Raw genomic sequence first — 23504 nt, 5'->3', positions numbered from 1 at the left:
TTTACATGACATTAACTTCATGTCAAGGGTCAACTGTCAATGTCATCAAAGGTCATGTAGAGGTCATGACGCGCGCGTACGCGCGCGCCAAAGGTAAAAAAATCGTCCAAATGACCTATAAAATTTTTTGGGTACGTTTCAGGTCATTTTAAGCATTTCAAAAATTTGCGCGCGCGCACGCATGCGTGCGCGTTTCCGCGCGTAACGCCTAAACGCAACACAAAATCACCGTTTTTTTTACATCATTTCATTGATAATAAAATTCTGAACAATTTGATACCTTGATCAACCTTCTACGACCATTAATAACGAAATTAACACCCGTTAAATTTGCAGCACGTGTGCGCGCGAGCTCTCACTATAGGCCATATATGGGCAAAAACATGCCTATTGAAAATTCACTGTAGCTCTTTAAATAATCCGTTGACCCCCAATTTTTTTTTCATATATCGATAGAGTATGAGTTGTAGATTTGATTTCATGTCATCAATGTCCCTAAATTATATCGTGACGTCATCAAAATGGCGCCTAAACTAAAAATTTCATTTTTTCAAAAATGACGTCATCAAATTTATGCAAATTTGGTTGTAACTTCTCGAATATAGATCGTTTTTCGCCCAGATTTCGATATGTTGTAGTTTAGAATGTACTCTTTCTCTTCAGTAAACATGATTATTCGTTTTGAGAAACGCATCATTGCGTAAAACAGCGATGAAAAGAGGCATGTCATTTTTCCTCATTTTGCGTGTAATCTCTATGGGACATGACTTTTTCTCAAAACCAGATTCGACATTCCTCTATTTCGTGAGCCATATCTCCATTTTTTCTTGTCAGTTTTCTTTAAGCTTTTAGTATGTTGTAGCTGAGATTCTAAGCTTTCGGAAATATGCCCTCAATTTTTTGATCAGATGCCGGGATCATGCCCGTATTTCGCTTGCAAAATTTGAATTGTAATTCTCAAACTTGCTTACGTGTATTCTCTATGGGGAATATCGTGGCTTTGACTGCTTTCTAAAGGGCGCGGGTTCGAGTCCTGGGGTGAACAAGATGAATTTTTTTTTCACTTTTTTTTTCCTTTTTGCCACTTCTTACATGATCCTTTATGATAATTAAAAGGTATAAAAGTTTAAATTTAGCAAGATAAAACAGATTATAATTACTTTTTTCATATCACATGTATTTTGCGTGTAATCTCTATGGGACATGACTTTTTCTCAAAACTAGATTCGACATTCCTCTATTTCGTGAGCCATATCTCTATTGTTTCTTGTCAGTTTTCCCTGAGCTTTTAGTATGTTGTAGCTGAGATTCTAAGCTTTCGGAAGTGTGCTCTCCATTTTTTGATCAGATGCCGGGATCATGCCCGTATTTCGCTTACAAAATTGGAATTGTAATTCTCAAATTTGCTTACGTGTAATCTCTATGGGGAATATGCTAGCTCAATGGATAACGCATTTGACGTGTTCGTCCGTATTGCTGACGTGTAGGTCCGTGTTGCTGACGTGGTGGTCCGTGTAGCTGACGTGTAGGTCCGTGTTGCTGACGTATTGGTCCGTGTTGACGACGTGCTCTGCCGGCATGATCCGTGTAGATCCGTGTGAAGCTGCCGTGTTGATGCCGTGTTCACAGTCATCTGGGGCAAAACTATCCCGGACCTCCCCGGATCATGCCGGCATTGCCGTGTTGATCCGTGAGGTATAATCATCTATCTTGTATGTATCTGTTTGAAGTTGTATGTCTGACGATTGTCATCACCACATCAATAATCACATTTAGTAATGGTCATAACTTATTCTTAGGATGTCTACGATCAAGATTATCAATGATATCTAAATGATTTATTTCATACATCAGCCGACACTGAATGACAAATCATGACAGACCACCTAATTCGTCCGCATGACGAATTAAATTCTAGTTGTATCTTGTCTTTCTACACGTGGAATAACAAGTTATTGATTTTAAAGTATTCCACATTCAGATCAATTATAAACCACTGTCAACAGAAACAAAAAGACAGAGTAAGAGAGACACACACCAGAGAGACAGGTCCAAACACACACACACATAGAGACACAGAGACAGACAAACGGAGAGACAGACAGGTAGATATGTGGAAAACAGTGACAATGAAAGAATGCAAAAGGAATGGGGGAAACAAGACATAAAATGCAATGGATTAATGTAATTCTTTTACTTGTCACAAGCCTATAGAGTATAGGAAAAAGTCAAGAAAGATAAGATACGCAAAATAACCGGGGGGGGGGGAGGAGGGAAAGAGAAAAAAAATAGAAGAGAATAAAGTGAGAAAGAAAACTATGTAACACTCCCTCAATGAAACAACCTAAAATTTACATCCTATCCAAGGGGCTACTGTACCTCTGCCATGTACGCTTATAGTTAGCGATCCATGCACGTAAGTACATCCTTTCATTGCAGCCGCATCTTCCACGGATTGGATAGTCTTTCCATCACATACTAGAAAGAAAGGAGGAAATAAACTTTGAAGATTAATCTCTACAAGAAATCAATATACTTATAACCACTGCATATATTATTCTCGTCTAATCTAACGTGCTTTTCCTGATTTCGTCAAGAGAGCAATATTAGGAGTAAAATTCACCAGGCATAATGAGAAGAATTTCATCAATATCTGGGTTTTTTTAATTTATGTAAAGTTAATTTAGTATTTCAGTTTTGCCATATCAGTTATATGCAAACCATCATGAATATTCCAAAAGTGGGCTGATGATGTCAAGTCCCCACTTTCCTTTTTCCTTTTTGTTAATTATCATAATTATTTGATTTGTTCATACATGTATCTGCGTATATGATATGTCTTCCTTGTAATAAAATAAGTAGCAGCAATCAATGTCTTATGCAACAAATTAACAGTCAGTTCCATTTTCTTCATCCTTGGTGGACAGAATTTAAATCAATATAATTTCATATGATTTTCATATACTTGCTTGCAAAAGTAAAATAAAGATTTTCTGTATATTTATTACTTCTAGTGAGCAAAAATATAGTCTAATTCAAATTTTAGAATTCATTTTTTTATAGAAAGTTAAGAAGGGGGATGGGGCCTTGAGTTTACCTTTAGGGCATGTTCCAGTACAAGGTAGGCAATGTCTACTGTCATTAAAGTCTGGCATATAACCACCTGGACAATCCTGAGTACATTTCTCGTTGAATAACTTCCAACTGGCTGGACACTGCTCTGCTGTGATGCAATGACGATTCTTGAACTAAAAAAAACAGAAAATATACATACGGATATAATTTTGGCTAAAATTAAGTTCACTTGAAATAAAAAAAATCAAAGAAATAAGATTACAAAAAAAATATTCATTAGACTAGTACTTACAATTCACTGGTTTCGTCAAGTTTGCCTCTCCCCCCCCCCCCCCCCCCCCCCCCCCCCCCCCCCCCGTTTCTTATGAGTATTTTGTCAACTTTGAATAAATATTCTTGTTTTCATTCCCTGCTTATTCTTTATATTCTGTTTTCCTTCTTATACTGATTATTTCCTTTTGGTTTTGGTATTAATATACGGTGTATATTGTTTTAAAAATTCTCACTAGTTTTTATTAAATAATTATTTCATATGTAATTGTGTATTTAATTGTACTTCTTTGAATTGTCAATAATCCAACTGTATTGGTTTCAATGAATCAATAAATAAATAAATAAACTGCAACGTTTACACCTCCCAGACCAGGATATATACTTTCCTATTCAGAGCCCCTCCCCCATATATACACTTAAATAATAGGTAGGCTCCTTCCAAGAAATATTAATATTTCTTCAAAGTAAGATGACATTTTGAGAATTTCTATCCCAGCAAACCACTCATGCAAGAAAAATGAACATTTATGACATTTATCATCACATGCTCTTAAATTTTATCTAGGTTTCGTAACACAAAGTTTAGCGATTAATCGTATATTTGATTTCACTATTTATTGTACATTGTAGTCAATGCAATCAATCGTAGAAAAATATTCTACAATCATCGCTAAGCTTCAAGTTACAGCCCCCCCCCCCAGCCAAAAGCTCTCATTGACAAAAAGAACTAGATAAATCACTGGCTTCTTGCCTGTGGTTGTAACCCCATAGACAATAGGATGCAAATAATACATCTTTTAGTAAGAATTACACTTGGTAGCTTTGGAACAGTTCTTACATGCCCAAGGCATGGCTAATGATGTTCAGACTTAAACATGGGCAGCAATCCCAGACACGGGGGGGGGGATGACCTCACCTCCTCAACATTGTCAATTTTGCACATCAGCCCATGCCAGAGGGTCAACTCATTCCCCAAGATTCCCATAGGCTAGAGCGACAACAATCTCCCAAGTTTACCATGTGAGTGGTAACAAGTGTTGGTAGTCATTTTGAATGATGTGTATTGAATGTTTTCTAGCACAGTGATGAAGACCCTAGTCATGACCCTAAGCATGACCAGTCATTATACTTTACTAATGATTACTTGTCGCCAGTAAATCAATGCACCAGGCCAAATAAACGACCAGTTATATACTGCCTACCACCAATCAAATCGTAAGGATTCACTTAATCATGTTATAAAAGATAGATATCACCTGTATCTTCACTTCCTATATGTGCTAATAAGTACATCATAAGTCGTCATTAATGAAATACTGATTAACAAACGGATGCAATTACAAAACCAATGGGTAGCTCTCGTCACATTTACATTAGAATTCAATAAGCTTGATTAAACCTTGTAAATTAGCTCCGAATGCTAAATATGACACTGTCCAAGCCTCCAAGGTGCTTGTGCACTGGGCAAGACACCAGTATTGAAAAAAAAATTACAAGTCAATAAATAGTCCCTGCTATTAGGCGAATCCACAGGCTACAAAACTGTTGTTAAAAGTGGCTCTAATACAGCATTGAGATTTGGGCGATTTTCAGGAGTTAACAAGCGAGAGCTGTCTGATATGCTTTTCACACTAAAATTCCTTAAACCCATACTGTCCTTAACCCCAGACTATCCTTAACACCATATTATCTTTTTTTTGTTTCACACCATTTTTCTTAACCCCATATTATTTGCTTTGCCGGGGTTAATGCCTTAACCCCAGACTATCGCACAGCTCATAAATATTGATGATTTTGCCACACAGAGCATGACTAATGTGCAATATCGACTTCTGTGATTATGCATAGCCCGGTTTGGTTTCACACTGCGATTCTTAGCACCGCAATTGTGGTGCTAGCACCACAATAAGCTACCTAACCCAGCTTTTTAGCAGGGCAAGATAGTATCGTACTATTTACCTATGGGGTTAAGCTTAGCCCACTTTGCTAAAACGTAGTGTGAAACCAAAGTGGGCTAAGCATAACCCCAGGAAATTGGTGTGGCTACATTGGGTTTCGCTAAAAAAGGGTGAATTGCGAGGAAAGCAGATACGTTGATTGGTACATTGGGCTTGTGATCAAGCTTGCCAGTCAAGTGCTTGTCTGGTGTAAGCCTGATATCAAAATTGTGTTGCATATTGTTAATCAGGTGTCAATCTGACTCAGATCATAGTTCCTCGGTGTTAATCTTGTGTTGACTTTATAGTCTGGTGCTGGTTTGGGCCCCGCCTTACATTGAGATACGATTGATCTGATCAACCTCAAGTATATGAAAATCCATCAATAATTTCATCCATGTCATAATTTTTCTTCAGGAAATTTGCACAATGTCCTTGAAAAACAAAGAGAAGCATACTGAATTTGTCAAGAAAACAGTGGATGTATGAATATACATCATATCTAGAAATATTTTGAAGAAACATACTGTATTTTAGATGTTGACGTGGCTGGCTGACCATATTTGTGATTGATTGGATCAATCATAACTCTTTGTAAGACGGGGCCCTATTGTCTGTCAAGTATTATTATGGTGTTTGATTGCTTTGCACCAGTCTAGTGTGAATCGTGTTTTTGACTGGCATCTCATTGGTGTTAAACTGCTGCCTGTCTCAGTCATGTGACTGGTGCTGCAGTCTTGAGAATGATCTGGGCCCCATCTTACAAAGAGTTACAGTTACAATTGCTACGATCAATCACAAATATGGACGGCCAGCAACGTCAACACCTATTACGCATGATTGTTCAACATATTTTCTAACTATGATGCATATTCATGCATTCATTGTTTTCTTGAACATTCCCTGTGCTTCTCTTTGTTTACAAAGGACATTGTGCAAATTTCCTTTTGAAAAAATTATGACACTGATGGATGTCCATAGAGTTACGTTTGATTGGATCAATCGTAACTCTTTGTAAGACGGGGACCCTGTAATACACAACTTAGTGATTGATTGCATAGTGCATCTGTATGATTGATTGCACATAAAGACCATTGCAATGGACTGTCAAAATCAGCCTTGTTATATCAATTTGTGTCACTGGGCCCTGAGTTCTATCAGGAAGTGATGTCACCGACATTCTTATCGATTGCATTACAATAGCATGGACGACTGAGCAATGTTTCATGCTTTTCAATGTTTCTCAATGTTCTTCCTTGCTGATCACATAATGCTGACACGATGGCAAGGAAGAGTTAATAATGATGTAAGTCATGAAGCTTTCCATTTTACACATAAATTGTATAGTATGTGCCAACTCTTTGCAAAACTACACTAAATATATCAAATGAAAGTGAAAATTCAACATTTTCTGCATGGGTGTGAATAGGGGGGGGGGGGCTTTGCAAAACAATGGCAAAAAATTGTCTTGCCTATTTTCCTGTAGGAAATATTTTAAATTTACAAGATTCTAATATTTCACAAATTGTATGAATGGTTGAAAATAAACTCATATATTATGGAAAGCATCTCAAAACTCATGAAATAAAATCAATTCAAAATGTAGAAAATATGGTAGGTGTCTGAAATATTCTCTATATACAGACAATCCATTGAATAAAGTTCCCTGTAACACTTGGAAGTTTCAGAACCCTCCCATAACTTCAGAGGCTATTGTCAAGTATAAACCCAAAGATTCAAACACTTTACCTGGAATGTTCTATTGGGACACTGCCCCACGCATACACCTAGATGTAGGAAATGACGGCAAGCAGTGCAATCACTGGCAGTAGACCCTCGGCAGCCTCCAATACACTGTTCATGACAACACCTCCCAGCTTCATTACACGATCTTGGACAACTTACTGGACACACTGAAAAAAAAACCAGGAAAATCATTTGTAAGAGCATGCCCAGGGAAAAGAATATATAATTAATTCTTAAGTTCATTACTATTAAAATCTGACAAATTAAGAAATGTTTCATAGCAATAAGGATATATAGAAAAAAATAAGACGAACAAAATTTTGATCATTGCTGATTAAAACGGTGAAAAAAAGGGTTTTGAAATAAATCCTTCAAAACTCCCAAAGAAGGAGCTGGATGTCACAAGATTCTTGGAAGCTCTATTGCTTTCTCTTTCAAATCTTTATTTCATTATTCAATCATTTCAACATTAATTATTGCTGATCATTATTTGAAACAATGTCTCCCCTTTCCTAACTTTTGCCATCTTCTCTCAAGTTTCCTTAAACCTGAACTATCCTTAAACCTGTAGGGGAGATCGGGGTTAGTTGGATCGCGGGGTAAGTTGAAATATTGTAATTTTCTTAACACCTGTAAAATAAATTTATGCAATACTGCCCTCAATTTATTGCTATTAATAAATACAACACTGTTGTATTATTAATAGCAATAAAAGCCCTCAATTCATTGCTATTAATAAATCCAACACTGTTGTATTATTAATAGCAATAAATTGAGGGCAGTATTGCATAACTCTATTTTACAGGCGTTAAAGAAAAGTACAATGTTTCAACTTACCCCGTGTTCCAACTAACCCCGATCTCTCCTACTCTTAATTTTTCCTTTTCTCAAAGGCCAAGTTTTTTATGCCTAACCCCGCTTGAAGGAAATGCTTGCTTTTCTCACACAAATTCAGTAATCCCGGAATAGTTGTCACTGGTAGCCATTAAGGGGCGCTATTCTCTCATTGGACAACAGCATTGGCTCTGTTACCCCTACAGCTTACGTTGAGCACTGTCCTTGGTTTGGACGGGTCTCTGTTCTCATAGCGACCCAATACTTTCACACGCAACACTGCAATTGTTCGGCAAATCCTGCTATTTTGCAGGGCTAAATAATCCTGTTAGTACTAGCCCAACATGCAAAAAAACGTTGTAAGAATAGAAAGTGGGCAAAGCTTATCCCCGGACTATCGGTGGGGCTAATGCTAACTTGCTATTTAGCCCTACCTGTAATACGGCGTTAAGGAAAGTTTTGCCTGTGAGAAAAAGGTATATCGTCGGCCTTATGCCAAAAGGGCCTTAACCCGATTTTAGGGGTTCTGAATATTTTATAATGAATTTAACACATTTCATGTAAAACTTAATAACTTAACACGTTTATCGAGATTGGCTTCAAAAGCAAAAAAACGACCACAAACTTTTGATTATTAGAGAGGCCAAAACCTTTATAAACGCCATTATCTCGGAATGGCCAAAAGCAGTTAAGGCCCTTTTGGCATAAGGCTATTCATTTTTGAATCTCCAAACCCCCCACAACATTCACAAAATCTAAAGAGGGAGACTTATCAGAGTTAATGAATTAAATATACCCAAGAATATTCAATTGATGTTTTCTTCCCACGTCAAATTTGTGATGATTGCTTTTACTCTGAAACCCTGATCTTCTATGCCCTTTAGAGTTCATGCAGTAATCATGGCACTAAGACTTTGTCTCTCATTTTAAACCTCCAACTCTACACAAATTTCCTCACTCATCCTGGTCGCTAGATATCCAATTGAAGAAAAAAGCATTCCATACCATCTACTAGTAGATGAAAGATGATTTGAAATAAACAAGAAAAATCCAAAAAGCATGTACCTCTCAAGGACATTCAAATTAGATGTCAATCGAGAAAAATACACTTACTTAGCTTTGCCAAAAAGGAATTACAGGTCTGATATTCAAAAGAATGAGCTGGTTATATCACACTCTGACTATTCCATTTGTAGACATATTCATTCTATATTTCATATAAAATATATTTAATAATTATGAAATATCTTGGATTTTTGCTCAAACCTAAACACTACACGGCACGACTCATCACAGAACAGGTAGAACTATCATTATTGTAACATACTGTGATTGAATCAAAGTGTAATATATCATCAGATATAAATCAAATTCAGGTGAGGTGAATGGGTACCCGGCAGGAGTAATTCCTTGCATGCACTGAGCGCTGGTGATGGTAGCTCGAGCTAAAGCCGGGGTAGTAATAGCAGCACTTTGTATCCTTAGGCAAAAAGCACTTTATAAATCCAGCTATAATTATTATCATTATGATATAAAAGTGTGACTTAATGATAGGGCTTACTTAGCCTTATCTTGGCATTTTCAATGAAAAATTAATTTTTGAGTACCATTTGCCAATCTACACCAAAGAGTAGAAACATGGAAGGGAATTTATTTTCATATTATCCTTGGATGCCATCCGTTGCTTGAATCTAAGATCTGCATTAAAGTCTAAGGCAAGAATAATGCATCCTCCAGTATAGAATGCATATTTTTTTTTAAATCTTTCATTACTATCTTTATATATATCGATATCACTGTTACCATCATCAGCATTATGATCATCATCATCCCCATTATTATCAATTTCAAACTGTCATATAATGAAAGTTCCAACAAAAACACAATTGCAGGAAATAAATTGCTCCCGCCCTGGTATATATTTTGCATACTAGGAAGCCCATTCTGACTGAAAGTCTTGTGATTTGCACCAAAAAGAAACATTATAAGCTACTGAAATTCTTGCATCTGATTGGCTAAAATAGATTAAAGGTAAAATTCCCTGACGAGATGCTTCCCTAGAAACTACCTCAAAGGAATACCACTCCAGCTGGACCCAACCCAAAAATGGGTGTTGGGCCCAAAGTAAATTGTACCCTATGGGTTAAACAATAAGTTGCAAATGGGGATTGTGTGGGAACTGGAGATCAGTCCAACAAATGTTTCCTAGGACTGTAAATCAATGTTGACATTGACGCCAAGCAGACCCATACCAAGCCTGACCACGTTAGGTTGATAAACCATGGGGTGTCCATCTACAAGACCAACTAATCTACTAAATCCATTTTCCTCTTCCGCTCTTTAATATTTCATGTTCACATTTCATAGCTCCCTTAAATTACCATATACCTACAATTCTACAAACTAACTTACCAAGGTGGACCAGATATTTTGCTCATTATCTGAAAATGCCAATTACGAGAATACAGATGGAAAATTGAACTTAACCTTTCAATGTTTTACAAAAATTAGCTGCACTGAAAGGCCTTTTGATCAGGAAGTTATAGAAAGCATATCCCTGGTACAACGAAGGATTTATTTTTTAGCATCACTTCTGAAAATAAAAATATACTTCATCTAGATCAGCTGTAACTAAATATCAACCTGTAAATCAAATTCAGATGTTCACCTTCTATATTAATAATGTTTACAGAAATATCATAGGTTGATCCTTCAGTATAAACGAAATATATATCTATACCAAAATAATGCATTCAACTTTGAATGCTGTAGATTCAAAGTCTTTGCTTGTGAGTAGTTTAGGCCTATGTCTTTGATAAACCTACATCAGAAAATTTCTCTTCCATCTGCACTATTTCTGCCAACAAGGAGGTTCATATCAGCCAAATTACGACTGACTTGATTTCCAATTGAAAAAAAAATGTGTTCATATCCCCCACTGTCAATAAATCTATTATCAGAAAAGAAACAAACAGGTAAAAGCAATCAAAACTACCAACACAAAACATGTTTAAGTATATTTCATATCATGCAGGTCACAAGACCCTCCCTTTCATCTTACCCCGACAGACATGGAAATACTGTAGGAGGGATGAAGGCACAAACACTTTCACTTATTTACAAATGGTCCTATCTTTCACAGGAGCACACAATTGGTAGCCTAAATACTTCGGAGCAGCAAAACAAGTTAATGGGGTATGTCTCATGCCCGGTCTTTGTTAGACAGGGGCGTTGGAAAGGAGCGTTGCCAGGGCGATATCAAACCATTGCCTGGCATATAAAACGAAATAACGGACTCCCAGGGACAATCGGGACAAACATTTTGGAGGGTAAATGAGATGATTGGAGAAGGTATTTCGGCAGGGCTTGGCTGCCCGGTGGGAGGTGCGTGCGTCCCTGAGATTGAAGAAGTGCATGGCATCCACTGAAACAGTGTCATTGAACTATTTGAACATCTCCTCTTGCCCTTTTGTTGTTACATTCAGAAAAAATGATCAAGTTTGCTGATAAACATGATGGCCTAAGTACACATAGAAAGAAGTAAACAACCAGCAAATGATATTAATATGGACTATTTTACAAATGTTCTCATTAGTTGCTTCCCATTTGAAGTAAATAACAAATTCTCAGAACTTTGTCATATATATATATAAAGTTCAAGTTAATGTTTGCTTCTACTGATCTTTGTTTATTGGCTTCATTTGTATATCCTTGCTATTACCTGTATTTCCTCTTCCAACTGGCAGCATCAAATATAATTAGCAAACAGAATTATTTTTTTAGCCACAGAGCAAATGGGCAATAAGGCTCACATATAGATTGTCTTTGGTATCATTTATGAGGAAAACAAAATTTTCAATAAATTTTGGATCAAATCACTCCAGTATGTTTTCTCTGAAATTGATTCAAGATGCTGTCGGATTGGGATTGAGGCAGTTAAAGCATCGATGTCATTCACTGTTTCACATCAGTCTGTAGTATCAAGATGAGGTTGAGCAATGTGAGAACAGACCTGATATGCTTTGTACTACAAATTATTTTTTATTCTTTTGGCAAAGGGAAGGAAATTTAAAAATATTAACAAAAGTACAATCGAAAGATCATGGGATACAAATACTGCCACATGATGAAAGAAAAGATTTGATATTAGAGAAATGTTCAATGAAAGTTATTTATCAATGCTTTGAGGATGGTTGGGTAAGAATGACACATGTCTTGATGCACCAGAGTAATCAGATCTGTATGTGACCACCAGAAGAGCTGAATGAGAAGGGGAAGGACAGCTTGTGCTCCCATTCGACTTTTGTAAGGGTCCAGTGGGGCGGAGTGTGTCAATATGGGTGGGGCAAGGCTCAGGCATTTGATGCATCATCGTAACCCAGTCAAGTGACCATGTTGCAACAGCATGCATGTGAGGCATATTGTAGGTCATGGGGGAAAGTCATGTGGGCGGGGTAAGATTCATACATTCCCTATGTGGCTATTGCGTAGAATAGGGTGGGGCTGGGTGGGTTTTATCTACGGGACATGACAATGCATCATGGCCTTTCAAGTCAACACATTGCCATTGTATGTGGGGTAAAGATCGTGCCTCCGTTGTAGATCATTTTTTTGACCAGGTGGGGTAAGGTTCGTGCAATTGCAACATGACCATCATCCCACGGCCATTGCAGGATACAGGGTGGGGCTGGGTGGGGTTAATGCACTTGAGACATCGTCATTCAAGTCACTCAAATGTCTGCATGGAGGCAGGTTGTCAGGCATCCCTCTGTGCCACCTCTGCATCCAGCCTGGTTCCAAGCTGGTTCTGGGCTTGTATCACACCAGACATGCTGGGTGATGGGCTAGCTTCAGTTGTCACTGAAGGATACCTCTAATCTCATTGCCAGACCAAGCCAAGGGGGTCTCTTTCTCTCTCCTCCACTCTTCATCTATTTTCATTCAATTTATTCTGGGGTATTTGTTGAAATGCATCTTAGAACAACAGAAATAAAAACTTTGTTTTTCTAGATAATGATCACTGACCATATATTTCTAAGTCTACAAATAGGCCACGCACGTAAAGTTTAATTAAAGCAACAAATAGGCCTACTAACTTTGTAGCGGGTAAAACAAAATAATTTTAAAAGACAAGTTCTAAAGTTCTTACATCTAACCCATTATATATATTCATAATGTATCATCATGTCCAATTACAATTTTAACTCCAAAATTAAATTAAAGCCATGGATAACATGGGTGATTGTTTACCCTTACTAGGAACTTGGTGAAAAACCCATTTATTCATATCAATTTCTATACATGTGAACACCCCTTCGGTTAGAAAATGCCTCATTATTTATTCATGGTAACATGGAATAAAATCAAGCGTATTACAACTGAGCCCAAAGACATTTGCCTCAATCTAACTTTGTGCGTTGAGCAAAAGATAAAGAAAGGCATGCCCTCAAAAGAGAAAAAAAGGGAAATTTATTAAAAATAGTCAATTTATTTTTAAGAATTAATTACAAAATTCACATTAGGATGTAAAATCCAAATCAAATTATGTCTTGTATATAATTCATTGTTCTTGATGGCAAGTATGGCAGAATTTGAAACCAACAAGACTCAAAACATAAGCACAAAATAAATCACATTTCCCTTATTCTTCTTTTTACATTTTTATAAAGAGCTGAGAATATGCTTCTGGTAGTTGCACTCATGCTGTGTAACGTTGACATGCTAAATTTCATTTTCTTCATTTTTCTCCCCAGTCTATCTGATAGCAGATCACTCAATGTTTTTGTCCAAATTAAATCAACTCTTTCTGGAGCCAGAGAAACCAATACCCTCAATGACGTTTCAGGAATGAAGAAGTAAATTACAGCGAGAGCGAATATATGAAAACATGTTTAAAACAAGGAGAAAGGGGGGCCATGTTATTTTTTTATGAGTGTCTGGGATTGGAGGTTTGTTTAATGACAGTGTGTGGTCTATGGCAGAGGTCATGTCTATAATCTTATGGAATAAATCAGATTAAAAGGAGCTATGAATGTTTCTTGTTTGGGGTCCATGATTTGAGAGCATTTATGGAGGGAGCATGTTTGGAGTATAGATTATTGTTTGGAAATTAAAGGAGTAAGCTGCTGCAACATTTACATGATTTTAAACTGGCGCAGTGAAGTCCGGACAGCCTAAAATTATCATTCACCACCACCCTATACTAAATCTGTAACATTTAAGCATTGGAATATACCATGAAATCTTACAATTTTCTAATTGTAAAAGACAGTAGAGCACATACTTTAGGAACCTGACTAACATCATTCTCGAGATACTTCAAGTGAGCATAGCTGCAACAATTTGAAAAAAAAATTGCCACTTCGTGGCTGTTTCATGTACTAATGTCTGCTAAGAAAATGGACAAAATTATTTTTTCCTGCCATTTTTTCCAAAACGGCTACAAAAGCAGCAAGAACGAGGAAGAAAAAACAGCAAATTGCTCACTGTACCAAGTTAAAGCAAAAATTCATTCATACAGAAAATAAGCAGTGTATTCAATGTTCTAGCATGGAGCTCAATGGTTTTAGTTTGGATTGAAAATCTCATCAAGTATTGATACTCTGAAATGGATGGAATATTTTGGTACATGCCATTAAGTGTCATGCCTGCCCATGGTAAAATGATTAATGAGGTTCATAAAAAGTTTAACATCCTAAAATATGCACTTGGCGAACATTAATCAATTCTAATGTGTATTTAGCCTAAGCCCCCTGCTCAAATAAGCTCACCCCCTTCCGATCAGTTCATCCTTGCTCTATTCACAATTAATCTTGTCCCAAAATAAAAATATATATAATGAAATATTTATCAGTAAACCCAATTTAAGCTCTCTCTCTCTGATTAAGCTGTTGACTTATCAAAGAAACTGAGATTTTCTTTCAGCACTGAGAGTTGTATTTTTTTTTCTCCCATTTTTTCGGACAAGTGCTACTCATGGTATTTGTATTTTTTAATGAAAGTTTGAGAATTTGATTCTTGTGTAAAATAACATCTTTAACAATTTTTTTTTCAAAACCTGCAAGACAATGACTCTGGACATTGCAGCAGATTCAATTGTACTTCAGAAAATAAGGAAAATTCTTTTTTCTTTCTTTCTTTATTTTACTGATTACCCAAGTTCATTGACTTGAAAATGAAATGACCTTTAACCTTACTTTCCTAATCAGCTATTCTTATCATGTGTCCAGTTTATATTGGAATATGAAAAATCGTCCTTCTATAATCATTTTTTAATTAAAAATGAATGCGAAATTAAAATTATTTTTTTTTTAATGCTGATGCAGTGATGCCACTTTTTCAATGACCTGAAAAGAAATTCACCCTTGAATTAGAAATTTTTAGTTATATGCGGGGGGGGGGGGCACATTCAAAACAATATTGAAATAAAAAAATAATTTGTTTACATTTGATGTTTATAAAGTCGAAACTACTACTAAAACAGCAGCTACTCCCTCTTGCACACATTGCATTTTACTTATTGCTAAACAAGCTAACGTTATGATGATGGCTCTATTGTTTGTGCTGATACAGTAATTCTATATCCTCATCCTTAAAAATCCTAATCCATATTCCTATGAGGTCTTCACAATAATAGTTAAAAATGAAATATTTCCTATTTATCCCTTAAAAAAATAATAAATATAAAAGTATTCTTTGAATAAATTGTATCTGTTTTCGATATCATCCATACTAGACACAAGAGTTGATTGTTGTTTGAACTTAATTCAAAACAATCCATAACAACACCACAAATATTTCAACATATATAATTCATAAAAGTTGCTGGCAGGATGAAATATGCTAAATTTCAAAACCACATGGTTTTGATGGTTATATGCTTGTGGAATCTGCCGTTCTGAGGTTCTGAGAGACAACGTAGATCTTTGTACAGGAGACAGGCAAGAAGCATTCCTTCTCCTACTAAACTTGAATAGATGATGAATGAGCCAAATCCGAAGAAGACCAAAATATGTTTTGCTTTCTGGCAACATGAAATAAATTGCCTGCCTTGTAAGAGGAATTCTGCCTCAGGCTTGGAGTCAGGAATAACATTACATGAGAAAATACTAACACTCACATTTCCGATTTGTAATAGTGATGAAAACAGGAATAACATGGCGGGGGAGTGCATGGATCTGGTATGAGGACTGTAAGGAGAAAATTACATTGTATACAATTTTAGTGCTGTCACAGAAAAGTCTTTAGAAGATGATGAGATAGGGGCTACATGTAATAAAAAAAAAGAAAATTAACAAGATATGAACAGGAAAAATAAACAAGATATGAACAGGAAAAATTAACAAGATATGAACAGGGAAAATCAAATAGAAATTTACCTGTATAAAAACATACAAAAACCATTGATTCCAATTGGTTAATTAATGACCAAGTTCACCTTAAGTATATAAAAATAAATGCTCAAACAAGCATTTCACTACAAATTTTATCCAAATGTAATGTTACATAAAAAGTTGTGTTGTTTCAAGGTTGTGCTTTGTATCTACACCACAGGTGATACACAAATGAGCCAATTATCTCACACACCTTTGGCAGCGATTTCTTGAGATATTTAGTCCACCGCGTGGGAGGGTATCAAAATGTAATACTTTTGAAGTTGATAATAAAGATTGAAGAAGCCAATGGCAGATTCATAAGAAAATAAAATAATTTCATGTGTTAAAATACAAAATCACCCCAAAACAGGAGTGGAATGAATAAGCTGGATCATTTCAACGTTTTTCATGTATTTTCAGTCATTATTTGTATTTTCTAAAAAGTTTCATGCCAGTTTTCATTTTACCATCACTTAAGACTCTCTCAGTTTGGATTGCCTGAGGAGCCTAAATGAATCGTAACATAGATGTCTCGTTCAGATGCACGTCCCTGGGCCCTTGCATCATAACTTCTCATCTCTCCAGAAAATGTTAGTGACTTCTGACAAATAACCCACTTGGAAAGAGATATGGATAGGCAAATAGAGAAAGAAAACCTCAGCCATGATCTAGATTATGGGATTATGATGGACGTACAAACAATCTTCCATCAGAATCAACTTGACCTGCGGCAGACAGGCGATATTTTTGTTTGTTCACACCAACCAAGAGATGGAGGATGCATTCAGTTAAATGATCTTTCTGGATTCATTGAGCATTATCAAGTGGTTCATGATTTAAATATAAAGATGATCAATATATAAAATTCCATCGTAATCACAAGGAATTTGAAAGTTGTAATGCAATGACAAGAATTGCTATTCACCCATAAATACTGACAAAATTCTGCTTGCTATTTGAAACACATTAATTGGAGACAATCCATTATCTTTCTTTTTCATTGTATTGTAATAAAACATTACGTAATATATATTTTTAACACTAATTCAAATTTCATACCATACCCAGTACAGAAATTAGGTGAAGGGTACAATATTTCATGATAAGGCAGCAATGAGATATAGGCAATTTTTTTCAGACTGGGACTTCAAGAGGGTCCTACTAATTCTTATCACTCTGAATTGGAGCAGACAAGAGACTAAAATGGGACTTGACATTGAAAGCTTGCGGAAGAGATGAAGAGAAGTCTCCCTGGCAGCAACGGAACCCAACCAATCCAGGTCAGTTGCCTATATTATTATCAGCCTACAGTTCTGGCTTCTTCCCCACTCCTTTATCCCCCACAAGGCTTTCCAGAAGAATTTCTTGAAGACGCAACAAACAATATCCATGCATCATCTGCTCTGCTGACAACAGCTCGAAAATGCTTTTTACAAAGACCACAGAATATTTGTGCACCTTAGTACATATGTAAGGGCTCTTTAGAAAATTCTGAATATTCATTGAACTTCATCCATAATCTGTGCAGGTGTGTGCAATTACAGTTTCGGAAAATAAAACAGGAGCTATACACCACTCTGTAAGCCAGAGTATTGTATAAGAGGTAAAAGAAACAGTTCCCTCAAAATATCAAATATTACAGAGATTAACAACGTGATGGTCAAGAAAAATATGAAGGCCTATAGGATTTATGTGCCCACTTCTCTAATATGTTACGCAGAAAACTAATGTGAATGTTTAACCTTTCTCCCTGTTTGTTGGTTGGAAGGGAGGCATGTATCTGGTGCAAAATGCATCCAATACCCTGCAATAAGAGTTTTATCCACATCTTGCCATTTACAAAGCCACCCCCCCCCCCCCCCCCCACCCCCTTCCCTATCCACCAGTAAATTGAATCTTCCAGAAAGAGGAGTTTGCTTTTCGAGTCCAAAACAAATCATAAATCAGTGCTTAGGAGGCATCAGCGAAAGTGACATTTCTTGGGCCATAAGCTTCCATGGGGGGTATGTAAGTAGTCAACAGCTGCCCGTGTTCAGTTGTTTGTTCCATGTCGGCCCTTCCCAGGCTCACCTGCGTGGAATAAGGGGGGGGGCTGATGGGCAGCTTATTTTGTTGTTTATACTCTTTAAATTTATTTTTTAGCTGTCAGAGGATATGATTTACATGCTGCATGTATCTCTTCCATCCCTTTCACATTGGTGTAGCCTTGTGTACCCAGTAAGGTTTGGCAGACATAACAGCTCAACTATGAAGTATGGATTTTTCATTCCAATCTTTTTATTCATTTACAACAAATTCTTTCCCCTTTTCTTGGACTGCAAACAAAGAAGTAGTTTAAAACCATCTCTTTTTTAACTTATTAGTTGTCAGAAGTGATTCCAAACCTGAATGTGGATGGCTGGACTAAAATTAAAAATCTTTTAGAGAAGAGATTTATTTTTGCATAAAAAAATGTTTTCTCTTCATTTTTTGTTCCATAAGATGGATGGTGTGAAATGACTTGAGGTGTATTATCAAAGGGAAAGATCCCTACGAAATTTCCCGTAATTACAGCAAGTACCTACAAATATAATAGTGGGAACTTTCTTTCACTGAGGTATAATACAAGTATTTTGATTTCCTATGAGCAGAAATACCTTGTATTTTTTTATCAGGGTTTATCAGACTTCATTTCTCAATCAGAGAATTCACGGAATTATCAAACTTCAAGGCGGTCTAAATACACCTTATAAGCATTAGCATGTATTGCGCAATATAACTATCCAATTTTCTTGTCACCATGGCAAGTTTTTTTTCTGGTGTCAGGAAAGTGATGTAGGTGAGTGACCAGTTCACCCAGAACACATACAGAGCAAATAATGGGTCACCGTGTTCTCATTACACAAATACAGTGTGCTCAATGACAGAATCAAATTCACTTTCCTGGAAGTCACATTGGTCATTAGGAGGAAAGGTCAATAGTAATGTAAGCTCACATCACCTTAGTGGCAATTCTTCAAGACTGAACAACAATTCTCAGAAAATAGGAGATGGAATAGACAAAAGGATAGCACATTATCATCTCTCATTATTTTCAAGTAAGAAGTGACTGAAATGAAAGCAACCTTATGGGTGATCAGTTGAGGAAGCTTATCTGTTTTCATGTGTGTATGCGCCAATGTGACAGAGAAATGGTATTCCATTCAGAGACATTATCTTGCCATGTTAGGCCCCCATTCCACAGAGCAGTCTTCAAGATCACTGAAATTTGTCATCTCTGTGGAATTGCTCAGAAAGACTCCTCAAAGAACTCTTATAGACTGATTGATATCTCTTGTCTTCCAGGACTTGGACAAGTCCTATAGATATATTTCAATGGTCTTTCAGAGATCTTGTATGCAGCAATTGATCTTTCAGAGTTCTTTCCATGGACTTTTCCTGGTCTTTCCATGATCTCTCATCAGTATTAGAGTAATATCCGTAAAAATCTTGAGAGAATGTCAAAAGATCACGGAAAGACTAATAAGAATATTGAAAGTTCATCGAAAGACTGCTGAAAGACCACCAAAAAGAAAGACTGTTTTGAACCGTTTCAAAAAGTTTTGGGACTCACAAGAACCACGAAGACCATTGAAAGATCCATCAGGAATCGTGAAAGACTTCAGAGATCTTTGAAAGTTCGCTGAAGGACCTTTTACCTGAAACTCGGGTAGGATTTTAAGTAATACTGAATTACCCTTATGTCCAAGTCCCATGCCATGTTCTCGCCAGGTAATTCTTATGGCTGTTGGCACAAAGTGATGGACCTGTTACATGGACTTATTACACTGTGCATAAAATGAAGACGATGCTGCCACTGCCATCACCGTCAATGGGAGAGCCTACAGTATCATCTTGCTATGCAGGTGAGACAATAAAAATCAAATCACACCTACGTATGTACTTGGGTCATTCCATGGGGTAGGGGCAATTTTTGTGACATACCAGAACTCCAAAACCATGTCTCATGTATTAAAAGAAGGCAAATGTATGTATACAATTACCAGCAAATATAAATGGTGTCTCACCAAGTTTTACTTCTCAAGCATCATGATGTACATGTATTGCAGATCCACACCTGAGAATATATTGCCTCTGTTATGCCAATGTGATGTCCATGCAACGGTGGTAAAACTTTGTATTTGTTTTGCACCGAATCCATTAAAGATCCCCAATTCCAACTGAATTACTATGATTGGACATTATCTTTAAATTGACACATCAAAACTAAACCCCATTTGAACTGATCTTCTCTGTAAAATGAAAAAAACTGATACCATCGTTACATGGACATTACGCAAATTTGTTGCCCCAACCCCATGGAATGACCCACTTATTATGCATGATACATGTCCTTTTAGTTGAACTTTGAGAGTACATGGTCATTTCTAATCAGATCCATAATTACTGATGAAGAGACTGAAGGGTTTCTTCAGGCCTGTCCATCCTTTTTTCGTAAGATATACTGACGCTAATCAATGAATATAACCACGTCCACATGATTTCTAATGTTAGATTGTCTCTCTCTCAGCTTTGATGGCCATCTATAGTGGAGCGTTGTGGCCCAGTGGATTAGTCTTCTGACTTTGAAACAGAGGGTCATGGGTTCGAATCCCAGCCATGGCGTGATTTCCTTCAGCATGAAGTTTATCCACATTGTGCTTCACTCAACCCAGGTGAGGACGGTGAATGGGTACCCAGTAGGAAGAAATTCCCTAAAATGCTTGAGCGCCCATGCAGCCCAGCTAAAGCCGGGGTAATAACAATAGCAGAGCCCGCTGGGAGAACAGTTTTCAGAACTGTAGTGACTTCTCTGGGTAAATATACCTATATTATTATCATACTTTAAATAGGGCAAGTATCACATCATATGTAACAAGGATTAAGACGTTTCATGCATGTCTATATTATAAAAACATTAAATCTGGCTATAATGGAAACACTGCAAAGGCACTGTTGTTTGTTGGAAAACTGTTATCACCATGGTAACAAACAAGACTACAAAATGTTGTCACCGTCACTGTGACGTCAATCCTTAACTTGAGGAATGATCTGCAAGCAACAAGTTAACCCCTTCCAATGCCACTCTTCTCTGTTCTACCACTCCATTCAACACATAGCTTGAACTGGGAAACATTTCACAAAGCATCCTGTCAGATGTTTCTACTGACTAAATTGTTAAAAGCCAATCAAATACAAGGATTTCACTCAGTGGCTCATAGCAGTTGTCACTGATTGTTTGTTTCATGCTCCCCTTGAGTGAAGGATCTGATTGGTTAAACCCTTTGAACATGAACAGGAATCATTCATGGTGCCTGCCCATGTTCAAAGGCGTTTGACTAATAAAATGACCCACCTTTCATGACAGTATCCAAACTCATGATTACTTTTAATGAATGGAACCAACCAAAGTGTGAGGACACCATGGGTAATAAGCAGATTAAAGAGAAATGCCAGTAGTTGCAGTAAATCTAGATCTGGTACAGTTACATAAACTGCACTTTGTGAAATCTTGAAATCTATGCTGAAAAATGTTCACACTGAAGATCACTAACACAGATAAGCACACATGGGACAGTGTATTATTATTGCTCTGAATGTCGGCCTGACGCTTGACCTGAATCCTGTGCTTATTTGCTAATTTCTCAGCAATTACACAATTTCTTCCAGAATTCTTTGACACATATTTTTTATTTATACAAACAGACACTTTGGTGGTCATTTCAATGGATTCTGTACGAACTCATTTTGATATCGTTACCACAACTGGCATTTACCTTTAAAGGGAACCTTCACCAACCAATACCAGACAAAAAATTATCATATTATTATACAGAATTGGATGGCTCATAATAGAATACCAGAGATATTCCAGGAGTTAGAGCCAATATTGGCCATAATGAGAGGAATATTCCTGGTATTCCATGAAATAAAGCCCATCCAATAAAATTGTTATGATCTATCCTCCCCTCCCCCCCCCCACAAAAAAGGAAAATTTTGATACAGCAAATCACATCATTTACCACAATCAGTTTATATATGGCTTACTTCAATTTGATCATGAAAATGTGACTTACGTTTAGTTAATTTGATATCATTGAACTCTATACTGCGCATTGCATTTGCATTCATTGTTGTATGCATTGCATTTTGGGGGCATGTGCATTAGACTGTTCAATTTGGTACCCATTGAACAGAAAGATTTGTAAAGTAGCCTTTGGGATATTCATCGGATTATAGTCCTTTGTTCAATATGCTCCTGTATCAATGCAGACTAAAAATAACATTTTGGATGCATCGCTAAAACATGATAATGAAAAATGTTGGTTAAGGTTTAGGGGAAAAAAGTATACGAAAACTATATTTTTCATCTCTTCAAAAGAGATTACATTCCAACCACAATACTCAATTCATGTTACTAAAAATCAAAATAAAAAGGATCTTCAACTCCCTATATTCAATATTAAGCAGCCTGATAAAAGACAAGAGAAAAATCAAGCCATTCAGGTGAAAGCAAATTCAATTATTATGTAAAAGTTGCTGATCAATCGACAAGTACTTTACACTTCATCTTAGTGAGATGTGAAACTATTATGTCACATGCATTACAATTCTTGTTCTTCTCTCCTAAATCAATTCATAGGGTTTCACTGTTTTATTTTTTCTCAGGTTTTTTTTTCAGCTTCTGATATGCTTCATGAATCTCCAAAAAAAAAATAATAATAATAACACAAGAATTGTGGCTTTTCTTTTTTTTTATCTTATCTTTTAGATTTTTTATCTTGTCTCCATATTCTCTTGCTATCTATATATCGTTTCTCATTTCATGCTTTCACTGATTTGTGCAGATTCAGAAAAAACTTCTTGCTTTGCTTTTCACATTTTAGATCGTAATCTTTTTTTTGCGGTGAATACTGAATAATATAGCCTTCTTTAAAAAAGATAAGAGATCTACGTATGTGTAATTTCTATTTAAGAATCCCAGAAAGTCCAATTGATTCTGAATGCAATAAAGTACATAAAGGTATGCCCATTTTGAGATTCCATCACAAAGCAAAGAATCTAAGCTTCAATTTTTATGCTACTCAATAGTTCTTTATTTTATTTAAATTGACTTATTTTGTCTAAGATTTAGGCATCTCTTTAATTCCCTTTTCTCCGCCCCCCCCCCTCCTGTCTCTCTCTCTCTTTTAAACTCTCATTTACTATTTTCTTTCTCTGTCGAATTTTTTTCTTATTTCTTCCC

The 23504-nt window shown here is 36.5% G+C and overlaps 1 protein-coding gene across 1 annotated transcript; it reads right to left on the bottom strand.

Annotated features, from left to right (window-relative positions):
* Positions 1–1991: 1991 nt before the first annotated feature.
* LOC121414980 (insulin-like peptide receptor) lies at positions 1992–21639 on the bottom strand. The gene is made up of 4 exons (XM_041608023.1): positions 21615–21639; positions 7035–7198; positions 3098–3248; positions 1992–2478 (listed from the first exon to the last, which is right to left on the bottom strand). The coding sequence occupies exons 1-4, from the start codon at positions 21637–21639 to the stop codon at positions 2345–2347; spliced, it is 474 nt and encodes a 157-aa protein (XP_041463957.1). The 3' UTR covers positions 1992–2344.
* Positions 21640–23504: the final 1865 nt, after the last annotated feature.

Source organism: Lytechinus variegatus, chromosome 5, assembly GCF_018143015.1.
Source record: "Lytechinus variegatus isolate NC3 chromosome 5, Lvar_3.0, whole genome shotgun sequence".
Taxonomy (NCBI): Eukaryota; Metazoa; Echinodermata; class Echinoidea; order Temnopleuroida; family Toxopneustidae; genus Lytechinus; species Lytechinus variegatus.
This window is presented reverse-complemented; position numbering and strand designations above follow the sequence as displayed.